At 37.1% G+C, this 13414-nt stretch overlaps 1 protein-coding gene across 2 annotated transcripts in view; it reads right to left on the reverse strand.

Annotated features, from left to right (window-relative positions):
- The window catches only part of STARD13 (StAR related lipid transfer domain containing 13), an 899357-nt gene that overhangs the window by 1004 nt on the left and 884939 nt on the right, over window positions 1-13414 (reverse strand). For both annotated transcript variants that reach the window (XM_044073222.1, XM_044073221.1), the window contains exon 13: window positions 10707-10883. In XM_044073222.1, the coding sequence (XP_043929157.1) occupies window positions 10707-10883 (177 nt within the window). The remainder of the gene's footprint in view (window positions 1-10706; window positions 10884-13414) is intronic.

Below are 13414 nucleotides of genomic sequence, written 5' to 3' on the forward strand. Positions count from 1 at the left end.
ATAAGATTTATTTCTAAACAGGCCATATCTTTCCCTTCCATTGTATACCACAATACCTCAAATTTCATTGCAATGCTACTCCAAATGTCATTGTAATGCCACCTGAAAGGGGAAACTTGGGTATGAATAGGCATCAAATAAGTCTCTAAGGGCTGCTTAGTAGCATAGTGTAGCTGCCATGTAATCACTCTAAAACATGTCATTTGGAATTTTTATGCAGAGACTGATCTAATTAATTCCAAATCAAAACGTATACATTATACAATGTTTTCAAGCCTTTTTTTCTTACGTAACTGCAAAGTAGAAGGAAAGGATGTATATAGACTATTTGAGTTAATCTTGTAGTGGGAAATGCATCAGTTATAATTGTATGGTTGTTTAACTTTCAAAGGGAATCCTTTCTTGGAGGGGCGACTCTTTGAATGCACTGAAAAGCACCACTGAGCCAAATATCACTTTCATAAAGTAATTTGTGACCCTGCTGCAAAAGTTGGGTTCTTTAATTCATCACAACTCAACATGATGCTATGGCTATTTCACTTGTGAGAAGAAGAAGAAAAGAAATAAGAACAGTATGTACGCAACCAACGATTGAATGACATTCTTGAATTTTTCTATTACTGGATTTGTGACCTCTTTGGACATTGGTTTATCGCTTATCAGTGTGGCGTTGGTGGATTCTTTTGGGGCCTACGCAACAGATGCATAATCGAGCAGTTGCAGTTTCTAGGACCATACATACAAGGTTTGATATTGCTTGAATATTTGTAGCGAGGGGTTGGTGTATTGTTTTATTGAAGCAAGTGGTTACATCGGACTGTTTGGGAATCTAAAATGTTTGCTTGAACTATTGGGAGCTTCAGTTGCACTTTCGCTATTCTATAAAACAACCGGTGGGTAAACTACGAATGTCAATGCTTTACGATGACCTTAACGGAACTGGAGGCATATTAAGCTGTCGTATATTCTGGATCAGCACAAAGGGTCATAAACTGCTTGATTTTCGATAGCAAGGGGTTGGTGCAGTGTTTTATTGAAGAAAGTGGTTACATCGGATTGCTTGGCAATTTCAAATGTTTGTTTGAATAACTGGGTGCTTCAGTCGAACTTTCGCCATTTTCATATAACAACTGGTGGGAGAACTATGAATGTCCATGCTTAATGCAACTGGAGGAATATTAGACTGTTGTAGATTTTGGATCAGCACAAAGGGTAACATCTGACTGTTTGGGACACTAGTGACATCTGGTTTATATTGGTCGATTTGTTCCCTACAACGGAAAGCTGGTTGATCAGTTGGTACATCAGATTGTGCAGAGCTCTTTTGGCGAACAAGATATGAAGCTGTTGGTGGGACAATACAGCGTGTTTGGGACCATTAACATTTTTCAAAATATGTTTTTCTAACTTTATCCATATTTTTATGTTATTTCACATTTGTATGGATGCATATTTGACAACTTTTGGTATCTCTTATTGTCATTGATAGTCCACCACTATCGTGAATACCTTTATTGAGCCAGATTATTTCTTTCTATACCATGTCATCTCTCTCTATTGTGTTGGTCATAAATAATATTTCTCTGTGTGTATATACATATATTATGATTTGTAGTATGTTTTTTTTGGGGGCGAAGTATACAATTTTAAACTATTACCATTTCTGAATACTGCTTTCAGAGATATATAAGTATAATTTATTTTACCATCTTGAGGTACTATAGCCTAGAGATATTGGCGTATGTCATGTCTGTTTGTTACTATAGGCCTTATCACTATGTTTTGTTATTCACACAAACATATTAGTCCTTGATATACTCTACAAGTTCTTACCCTGGGCATTGGCTGTTTTAGCAAGTCTAATTGTGGTGCCGTTCTTGGCTTAACAATTTGCTATTTGGTTCACTCATTGTCTTGATGTCGACTGTTCTTTAAACATTCTATTGGCTCTGGCCATACATTGGGCCTGTCTATACATTTGCAATGTTCTTTATGTTTGTACTATAGACCAACACCATAAGAGGCCATCAACCTTAAGATCATAGTTGAATATACTGCATATACAGTTTTCTGTTTCCTGTTTTGATATATGACATCTTTTCTCTTAGTGCTGGCACTGCTTTTTTCCCTTTTATCTATAATAATTTTTGGTAATACAGTTGGGAATCTTGATGGGATACAGGGGCTGATATCTCTACATATTATTATTTATTATTCACTTTCCATTACAGTGTTTTATCTTGGTTTGTGGTTTCTGTTTTTTTGTTTATATCATATATCCAGCATGGACCTGGACAGTATCCTAACTGGATTGTGTGCCGATCGGGAGGATATTGGGGTATTTGGTATCCATGCCTCGCCAGGCAGCAATTCCAATGAATCAGTGGAACAATCAGCCATGAATTGTGAATTGGCATTTAATTCCCTTTCCAAGGGTCTTAAAAACCTAAGATCAAACATATGGCACCTGCGTTTGTTCCGGGCATATCTTCATAAAAATATAGCCCCTAGGGGTCTCAGAATTTGGCTACAACCATTGGTTGGAAGACAAGAAGACAGATTATCTAATGAGTGGCGTGAAGCCTTACAGAAAGGGTCCATGCTTTTTGTCAACATACTAGCCCAATATTATGAGCGTATGATTGATACTAACCTCCAAGAATTCAAAACTATGTGTTTAGATTGTAAAAGATTTGAGTCTCAATCTACATTTCAAGACTCTATTAAAAAATTATCACAGGAACTTACAATCCATGATAAAGTTACCAAAGATAGAAAAATAAAGAAGTTTAAAAGAGACTATATGGATTACCAAAGGGGGCGTCCTTTTGACTCCCCGAGAACAGTGAGATTTATGGGTACCAGTCCTGGTTCTACATCTAATGTTCCCAGTAATAACTTTAAAAAAAGACCACGTTCTATTCTGAAAAATAGGGATCAAACCAGTGCCAGCACCTCAGGGGAGGATTCTTCATGTACCGATTATCATAGTTCCAGTAACAAGGATTCACCACATAGAAAAAAATCCAATAGAGCAATCCCTTTAGATATGGCCCCAGGCGTAGGGGTGGACGCAGACACAAAAGTGGCAAATATGCCAAATTCCCTTGAGGGATTGATCCAGAACTTCCTAACCTAAATCAGGGGGTCAATCTAAATGTTTTGAATTTGTCCAAAGAAACATTGTCTGTACAGCAACAACAACTTCTCAATAAAGGTTTAGGTTTTATCCCTGGGTTTTTTTGCAATGAATATAGCATTGTCACTGATGTTATGAGCTTCTGTCGTAACCTGAATTTGAAATTGTTTTTTGCAGATCGAGACTCTCAAAGAACTGATGAGTTCAGATTCATTAAGTCTGATTTTCAACCACCTATGAACAGACATGTTTCCGTTTTTATGCAAGCGGTCCTTAGGGACCTACATTTTGAGCATAGGGAATATGACATATTGAGATCTAATCTATCTACACAGGAAACTACTGCTCTCACTGAGCTACGGGAGAATCATAATATTGCCATCCTTCCAGCTGATAAGGGTGGTGCCGTGGTTGTGATGGATATGAGTTCATATCTGAATGAGGGCCAATCTCAACTGGCTGATAAAAGATGTTACATGTATATGGCCTATGATCCTACCATTCATTTTAAACAGGAAATAGACACGTTCCTCAATCTTGCCCTTGAGGAGGGCATTATAACCAAAAATTGTGTTTTTCAGTTAACTGTCAAGGATCCTCAGAAGCAAATCTTGTATTTACTTCCAAAAATACATAAGTCCATTACAAATCCTCCGGGGAGACCGATTGTATCAGGAATTGGGTCCTTGACGGAGCCTTTATCTGCCTTTCTTACTCAATACCTTAAACCATTGTTGTGTTTTGTTAGGGCAAGACTGCAGGATATGACTCAATTTTTACAGATCATACAGGACTGTCAACTTGAGCCTGGATGGCTCATGTGTTCATTGGATGTTAAGGCCCTATACACTAGCATTCCACACTGGGCTGGCCTACAGGCCCTACAATATTGGTTAGACAGGGCTGCTCTATACTTCCCTGGGTTTAATACGCTGCTTATCTGCATGACGGAACATGTCCTCAATAAGAATGTCTTTTATTTCCAAGGGCAATGCTATTGGCAATTGCAAGGTACGGCTATGGGAGCATCTTTTGCTCCCATTTATGCCGATCTGTTCATGGCATTCTTTGAGGAATGCATGATCTATGATCCACTACACAATATCTATCTTGTGGAAATAGACATTTGGCGCAGGTACCTGGATGATTGCTGGATGGTGTGGCGGGCAGATGCCAGGTATTTACAGGAATTTATCGAATACCTCAATCAAAATGTTTGGGGAATTGAGTTTACGGTAACATATGATCTTCAAAGCATCAATTTTTTGGATGTTACCGTTACCAGAAATACAGATCATACGTTGAACACGAGATCTTATCGCAAATACCCTCAATACAACACTTTGTTGCATGCTTCTAGCATGCTCCCAGGCCACACCATCCGCAACATCCCTAAGTCCCAATTTATGCGTATCAAACGCCTGAGCTCGACACAGGGTGATTTTGATAGGGATGGCTTGGATCTTTATCATAGGTTTGCCAGTAGGGGTTACAGACATCAAGACATTCTAAATGCCTGGAGTCGGACTAACAATATTGAGAGAAACACTTTGTTACAATATCAATCTCAAACTAGGGATTGTTCTGTGGATATCATCCGGTTTGTTACTACCTTTGGCAGAAATTCCAGTGCTATCAAGGGTATCATTAATAGACATTGGAATATTCTGATGGCCAATGAATATTTGAGATCAATATTGGATCAACAGTGCCATTTCTCATACAGGAGAGGCAGAACTCTTGGCTCTCTTTTTTCACATTTCAAACACATTGAAAGTGGGGGAGCAATACACCAACAATTGACTATGTCAGGGGATGTATTACTGGGTACATTCCCTTGTGGCCATTGTGGTTCATGCAAACAAGTCAACAAAAGTAAGGAATTTACAAGCCGTAACACCAGTAAGGTGTATCAATGCAGAATATTTGGTAACTGTAGCAGCAGTTGGGTGGTCTATTTGGCAACTTGTCGGTGTCAAGCCTTTTATGTAGGCCAAACTTCTAGACCACTCAGAACACGCATCAATGAACATAGATCTGACACCAAAACTAAGAAGGAAACTAATGCCTTATATCGGCACAATCTGAAACATCCTGATGCACAATTCTCTTTTATAATTATAGATAGAACTCTGGGTGATCGTAGTAATCCCAAGGGATGGCATAAAATACTTACTCATAAGGAACAACATTGGATCATTACATTGGGCGCCCTATTCCCTCCAGGACTAAATGACCATTTATAAATATGAGGATTTAGGTTGGTACAATTTATGTTCTTTGTTTTTTAAATATATTGATTTGGACATCTTATATACATTATGGATCACTATGAATATTTGTTAATAGTTATCTGCTTGCCTTTATTTCTCATATTTTTTCACAGTCTTTTTAATGTGTCATACAGGGTCCGATGGAGGAGAACAAAAGGCATATGGACATGCCAGATGCGATCATAGCAGAAAGAATTATACTGGAACACTTGACTAAGCACGGATTTTCGAATTCGGCCATATCATCAATTGTTAACCACATGTTTTCTGTTGGAACATTTATTGGCTTTTTTCAGGCTTTGGATGTGATGTTCTTTATGGTTATGATAGCCTGTATGATATATGTTCTTATCATAACTATACCACAAGTGATATGTATCTACTTATCTGCAATTTAGTTCAATGTGTTGGGGTCAGTTTATAACATATTTTTAATGTTTTAATTTTCAATGTTCTATTTATTTTTATGTTTAATTTGTCTTTATATTTGCCACATATTGTCCAGATATGGTTGCATTTATTCATTATGTATAACAGTTGTTTAAATTTTGGTTTCTTTTTCTTTAAATATTCACTGGTGGTATTTTCCATCAGTCTCACAGGTGGGGTGTGTCTATAAATAGTTGGGATTTTTGGAGACTTTTTCATACACTGAAGAAGGCATTGGTTGCCGAAACCGGTCTGTTTAATAAAGGATTATTTTTTAGCCATTCATATGTATTGGACATAATTATTTTTCATTTCAGGATTGTCCATTGCTGGCCTCTCGTTGTTTATTTTCTTTAATTCATAACATAAGCTTTATTTTTTTTTACCTTTATATACGAGTGTCTTAAATCTGTGCCTTCAGATGACTCTGAAACAATTTTAATTAAGTTTTGGGTCCCATCCTCTATGGCCTCATGTATCCTCTTTTGTTCATCTGCTTCTCATTCCAGCACAGTGAGAGGAAGATGCAGAGGAAAGACAACTATTAGAAATTTTGTTTTTGTTTTGTTTTTTGAGAAAAACGTCTCGCCCACCCATAAGGTGAAAGAGTAAAATATGTGAGAGTATCACAAGCATGCATGCTCTTATAAATGATGCGTCATGGCTCTTAACTCCAACCCTCTAATGTTTCTCTCCTTTTGCAGCTTTTCACAAGACCTTTATAGGAGTTACTGTACTCCCATGTACACCCTTACACACCTAAAAGGTGAGTCATACAAAATTTACTTCTTTCTTTTTCCAGAGGCTAGCATTCTAGCATCTGGGCTACTAAGTAAGAAAGTAGACAATCAGTGTTGGGCAGATGCCTTGTTATACAACACCATCAGCCAACACCCCACAACATTCTACAGAATAATATGGGAGCAGCTGAACACTGTTAGCAAAATAAAAAGTCTCTGAATTTAATTTTCAGCCTTCATAAATTTACACTTTTTTCTTTGTTTCTGATTTTCTTTCATCTGTCTTCTATTTTCATTGCTTCTCAAGATTTCTCACTTCATTCTTAGTCTGTCCCTATCTACATTTTTAAAAAGAATAGCACTTTGACAGATTCATTAAAATCTTCAAATATATTATCTGGAAAGTCTCAGCAATGGGACACGCATCTCTTAAACAAATGATATTCAGCAGATTTAACAGAAATGAGCAAGTAGTTCACATGTGGAGTTAATGTTTGTCAGCAGCAGCTAAACTGTAAATGCTGCCCGTACATTCTTGCTAAACTACCTGAAACTCATTAAAGTCACAAGATGCTGATATGCCTGTTGATGCTGCAGAAACCCCTTTTCTATTTTTGTTTTCTCTTAGTTGACTTGGAATAGTGTGTTAATAGAATATTAAGCAAAGCAATGCTCATCTGATGATTACCATGGAGCAAGTCTTAATGACCTCTCCAAGGCCAAAATACCACATCCATGGCATGGGCCCTGATAATGTAGCAGAATGCCAAATAACAGTGCCAAACACAGCATGAGTATGTTTTAAACATCTTTACTTAAACGTCTCTACAGGCTATGTTCCTTAAGTTTGGAAAATTGTAGTTGTGATCTCCCTACACAAGGATGACCCTACCTCAAACTCTGGTAACTGTAATTCCCATCAACCTAAAAATGCACTGATGCTTTCTCCAAATAATGTCCCTACAACTCTTAAGAGTAGGACTGAGCAGAAACTTAAGTGAATAGAAGGGTCTATATTGTAACAGAGAACGCTTAAAATAGCGAACGCTGTATAATCAACCCTTAAAAATCAAAACGACAAAATGCCGAAGACACAGAACAGCGATTTTTTTCCCAGGGAAAAAAAATCGCTGCTCCAGAAAAAAAAAAAAGAACAAACACAAAATAAAGTGGGGGCTTCACCCCCACCCCTACTTAAACATACCAATTCCGAGATCGCACCACAGCGGAGGAAATGACAAACTCCCAAAAATGGCCCAGTGACTTTTTCCCCTGGGAAAAAAAAATTCACTGTTCCATGTGTTCGGAATTTCATGGTTTCGATTTAAAATAATCGATAAAACAGCGTTCGCTATTTTAAGCGTTCGCTGATATAATAGGCAACCGAATAGAATATATAAGTATCGTATCATTAAGAATGAATTATAGCTGATAGAATGTTTATTTTGTACAATAATCAAAAGAGAACATTACTGACAGTTGTGAAAATGGTCTCACCAATGCCAAATGCTAACTACTTTTGTACTAAATGCAAATCAAGGATTCTACCACTCTAACTTGTTTAGACTTCCATTTAGTATTTCATCTTTACAACAGTTATTTCAAAGAGCTGCCTTGTAGGTAGCTGAAAAGGCTTCAATAGTCTTGTAAGTAAAAGTGATGGCCAATTAGAGTGGGGTCACTTAGTAAAAGAGTATGAAAAAAGACTGACATAAATGCTGAAGATTAAGATAGCATAATGTCAAGGTAAATAAGAACACATGCAAAATAATACTGATAATAGTAAATAAACTGGTGATATTCTAGTGTTAGGGATACTCCAATTTGATGCAGACAAAAAGTTGGAGCAATTGTGCAATTGTCAAAGCCATAAGACAAGTAAACATTGCAGAAATAAATTTTAGGAATAAAGTATTCTGCAAAGTTTGTACCAAATACGTTGGTGCCAACAATACCACTAAGGAAATTGCCAGAGTAAAATATAATATAAAAAATCACCCACTATATAAATCAAATTTGGGGGTCACATTTGGTTTACACAGCTAGGCTAGGGCCTAGTGGTTGTTAGCCTACTGTACACCTATAAACCTATAAAAAACAGAGATCTGAGCATGAAACAGTATTCTGAAATTTTCAAGAAACTAGTTACAAAAGCATCAACCTTAAATTTTTATGATGCAAATAAGCCAATCATGTTGTAAGCAGATGGCATTCAGAATAACAAAGGAGGAGTGAGCTGAACCATTTGACTAAACATCAAGTACATTTAAAGCTACACAAAAGAGATATGCTCAGATAGGAAAGAAACGGTTAGCAATAGTGCATGGATATGAATAATCTGATGACTCTATCTCAGGAAAGAATTTCAGGTGGAAAAGAAACCTTTGCAAAACAAGTCTTTATACAAGGCACCTCTTCTTCTGCAGAAGTATTATCTGAAAGTCAAAAACAGATCAGACAATAAACCACATACAGCAAATATGGTAGTTACAGCATATTAACCAAAGAACTCTGAAAATCTGTTGTAGGAATAATCGGGGATGATTTCGGTAATTCTGCACTTGCCAACAAAAAGTAAAAGTAAAATAATTCCAGAGATTACTAACACTAATTTAGAAATGCAATTAATTAAGAAGTAACTCAGGAAGAAATACAACTTGTTTTGTTTTCAAGGAAAGAATAAATTGTTGCTGGGGCTTAATGTTCAAAGCTGAAAAAATAACAGTTCCCAATCAAATGAGACTTCATAAAATACATAATTTACATCTGGAAACAGTAATGTGCAAAGACAGCACAACGGAAACAATTTATAGACCACAAATAACTTCTATTGAACACAGTGCAGAATTGTGCTGTACTCATAACAACACAAAGGGACACACGCTAGCATATTCATTACCAAGTTATTAGTGGAACTGAGTGAGACTTTATCTGTTTCAGCTTAAGGAAGTTATAAAACTTATTTGTGTAGATTATTATGCTAAATTTCATGAAAAAAGTTAAAAAACAAATGAGTGCAAGTGTGATTAGTGCATTAAAATGTACATTCTCAAGACAAGAGATATTGGATACAGTCTTCCAGACAATGTCCTAGACTACATACAAAAGTCAGTAAATTCAGAGGATTTGTGCTTGAGTAAGAATTCTCACATACAATGTCCAGTCCATACTATCTGCAGTCTAACTGACAAATACAGAAAACTATCCAAATAGTGAAAAATACTAAATGAAAGAGCATTAGAAAAATATATAAGGATTGTCATCTACTTTAGCCCTAAACTTTCTACTAGCATATTTGCTAATAAGCAGAAGAAAATTAACCACTTCATTAATGTTACTCATACCAAAGCATCCATACAAAGTACAGGAAATGCTGGAGAAAAATCAGCAGGGACAAAAAAAAACTATTATGATAAAAAAATACAAGATCATAGGATTTACAGGCTGGAGTTATAGAGAGAATGAAAAAGCTATTTGGAAGTTTCCAGCCTTTAGATGAATGTCTTGGTCAAGCAGCTGAACCAAGATCCTATTTAATTCATGGGAAAGATGGAAAGCTGTATAGTAGGCATTGCAAACAATTGTATAAGACATATATATAACAGTTCAAGAAAGAACTGCAGTTAGCATTGTCAGAGTCAGTAGTGTTGCAAGGAAATATAGACTGTCGGGAAAAAAAACAGAATTAAATTCAAATATGCAGAAAGAACAGTTCAATTAAATTATCCAGATATGAAAGAATACTGAAAAAAATAGACAGGTATAAGACAATCTGAGAGTTGCATCTGATACCAAAGACAGAAAAGATGCATTTAGAAAATCATCTTTTAGATGGATCCAAGTGGATCTTGATAGATGACTGTAAAGTGATGCATTCTGCCTCAAATAATTTATGTAAAATAACTATACTATGACAGTTAAAAAAGGGATGTATTAAATGGGATATACATCTTTAAATATGTTACCATCTAGACATATAAAGTTGCATGTCATGTGTCACACTTTCAAGATAAAGTCTAAATAAATACTTCATGTAGGCTATTAATACATTCACAGGGTTTGTATTGGTTATGGAACATTCTGTCAATCATCCATGCATCAAGCATACACTATGCAAAACCTTACCTAAGATCTATCCTGGAGATATTCGTTAATCGTGACTTCCCTGATCCACAAGGTTCAATTAAATACTGACAGTCTAGTACAATTGCTCTAACTCCTCCAATCATTGAAGAGTCCTCATGATCTACAGAAACAGCCACCAATGTACATGTTCCTTTTGGAAGGTCTGTCCTCCATGTTCTGTTAACGGCAAAAATAGAAGCAAAATAAAATTAGTAGTGATTTATTGATTTAGTAACAGTATGAAATATATTGCAAACCACTCTATTAGCTAACTATTATCGAAATCTGGTGTATGGAGAAGTGACATAAGATGGTATTATTAGATGTAGTTAAAGTCATGTGACCAGTCAGAAAAGAGCACTAGGCTCCACCTCCAACTTCACTCCTCTTTCTGATCCAATGAATTGCAGCTATCCATGAACCCCAGCGAATTAGGTTTGTCACTAGTTCAGAGGACTGCAGAACTCTGCTTCAGTGATAGAAACTCTGTAGAAGAGCCATAATTCCTGAAAAGACTGCAGTTTGTTTACCGAAGTCTACTGACCAGATGCACCTCCTCAAGTAAAGCAAGGCTGATAGTGAAAACAATGGCTCTAGATTTTCCCCATTATTCTAGTGTTTTCTGTTCTCCTCAAACATAGACATTTGCTGGATGCTAAACTGGCTCAGGCACAGGCCAGCTGTTAATTTGTCCAAAGGCACAGAAAGCGAGATGTTATAGCTCTAAGTGCCAGACAGCAGGCCATGGGACAAAGTAAATCAGTGATGAGTGGTTGATGACGGGAGACCTTTTATGGTAGAGTGAATCAAGGCTATGCCCTGCAGATCTGCTGTTGTGCTAGTGTTATTGTCTTGACAGATCAAAGCAGGTAAAAAGGGGTTACATAAGACATAGGAGCACGTGCGAGTGCATGTTCCAATTTAATAGCATCTAAGCACATCAAACAGGGGGAAGGAGAGGAACAGGGGAGGGAACTTAAAAAATATTCACCATCCAATATGGCACTGCAGAAAACCATCATTGACCCTTCAGTGAGAACAAAGTGGCAACATAGGCAACAACAGGAACATCCTGGGTAATCTGAGATCACTGGAGAAGACTATCGAAAAAGCATCAATCAGCAGTAGCTTTACATGTGCCCATTTCATCCTTACAAAAATCAGATGTCGTTGTAGCATGAGAATGAAGTCTCAGTGGTACTATTCTGGGTCAGGGTGCTGCATAGCTGCCAGCTTACCTGATCCAGACCAGGGACATCAGTTCTGCATCATGTTATGACTTACTTCATTTCTGTTATCACCAGATCTGCAGGCATATCCTTAGTACATCATTTCTTAAATGTGGAGACCAGCCATCTTGATAAGGCCTAGTCTTGTTTCAGTGCTGGCCCAAGCAAGTCTGAAAATGTTGCTTGGGTCAGATGTTAATGTTTTGGTATTCATTTTGTGGGGTCAGGCTAAGTGAAGAAGGATAATGGACATTTATATTTGACTGTAAATTAATAATAAAAATAATGCAGTAAATCAAATGTGTGTTATTTTGACTGCAAGACTGTGTGTGTGTGTGTGTGTGTGTGTGTGTGTGTGTGTGTGTGTGTGTGTGCTCACATATGCTAGCGTGCGCATATAAGTATATGGAAGGGAAGTACAACATATACTTTTTGTCTGTATGGAGAAGTCATATATATTGTATATTGGACCCTTAGATTTTTCTATGGTGAGAAGGTAGCTCTCAATATAAGAGCCTGAGAACATGTTTCTTAGTTATTCAGTCTACTTTTCCACCTAAAATCAGTTATGTAGCTGGAATGATCATGTAATGCCTTGTTTCACAGAAGTGCAACTCAGTTCAGTATTAAACAAGTCTAATAACTGATGTTTGGAGACCCAGTAGGCTGCCTGGATTAACAGTAGGGAATTTTAATACCTGTAAGAGGAATCAAAGTAGGGAATGATGGGAAGAACATTTGTATATTTAGGGTGGCACTCGGGAAGGGGGGAGGGGTGTGTATACAGTTAACAGTATTAGAAGAGGTAAAAGCCTATGAAAAGAGATCACACAGGCAGAAATACTTGGAGGACATACCATGAATGTGAGGCAAAATAGTACTGAAAGAAACAAACAACAGGGGGTGAATGGAAGGGAGGGACAGACAGAAGATGCAAGTAGAGCAAGGGCTGTAAAATGGATCATGATCTGCAGGTGTATTAAAATGCAACTAGAAGGGGATAAGATGAAAACTTCTGATGAAAAATAAATGTGTTGTGCTAAGAATATGCACAGTTTATCTTTTATTTTTTTCTTGTGGATCTATCTCTATAGTTTTTCTTATTTAAGAAAAAGCATAGCAATGAAATGGAATCCAAATATAGGATGCCTCAATGTTAGTTCAGGTAGAAGGCTTTATAGAGGTACATGATTGATGCAAATGTTCTTAATTGCAATGAAGGATGTGTCTTGTAAGAAAAATGCATAAGAAAATGGAGGAGATGCCATTCTGGTGGTGTAGAGGGATAAAGCCTTGCCTACAGCCTAACCGGACCGGACCATTCTGGTGGTGTAGAGGTATAAAGCCCTGCCTACAGCCTAGGTGACCCGGGTTTGATTAGTGGCTTAAGAGATGGAGGGGTAGGTGTGCCCATCCTGGGGGCAACGTGCTTATTGGTGACACTCCCTAAGGGGATGCATGGTCCAAAAGAGTAGTGTT

This window comes from Protopterus annectens, chromosome 5.part1, assembly GCF_019279795.1.
Source record: "Protopterus annectens isolate FY-2018-M chromosome 5.part1, PAN1.0, whole genome shotgun sequence".
Lineage (NCBI taxonomy): Eukaryota > Metazoa > Chordata > Ceratodontiformes > Protopteridae > Protopterus > Protopterus annectens.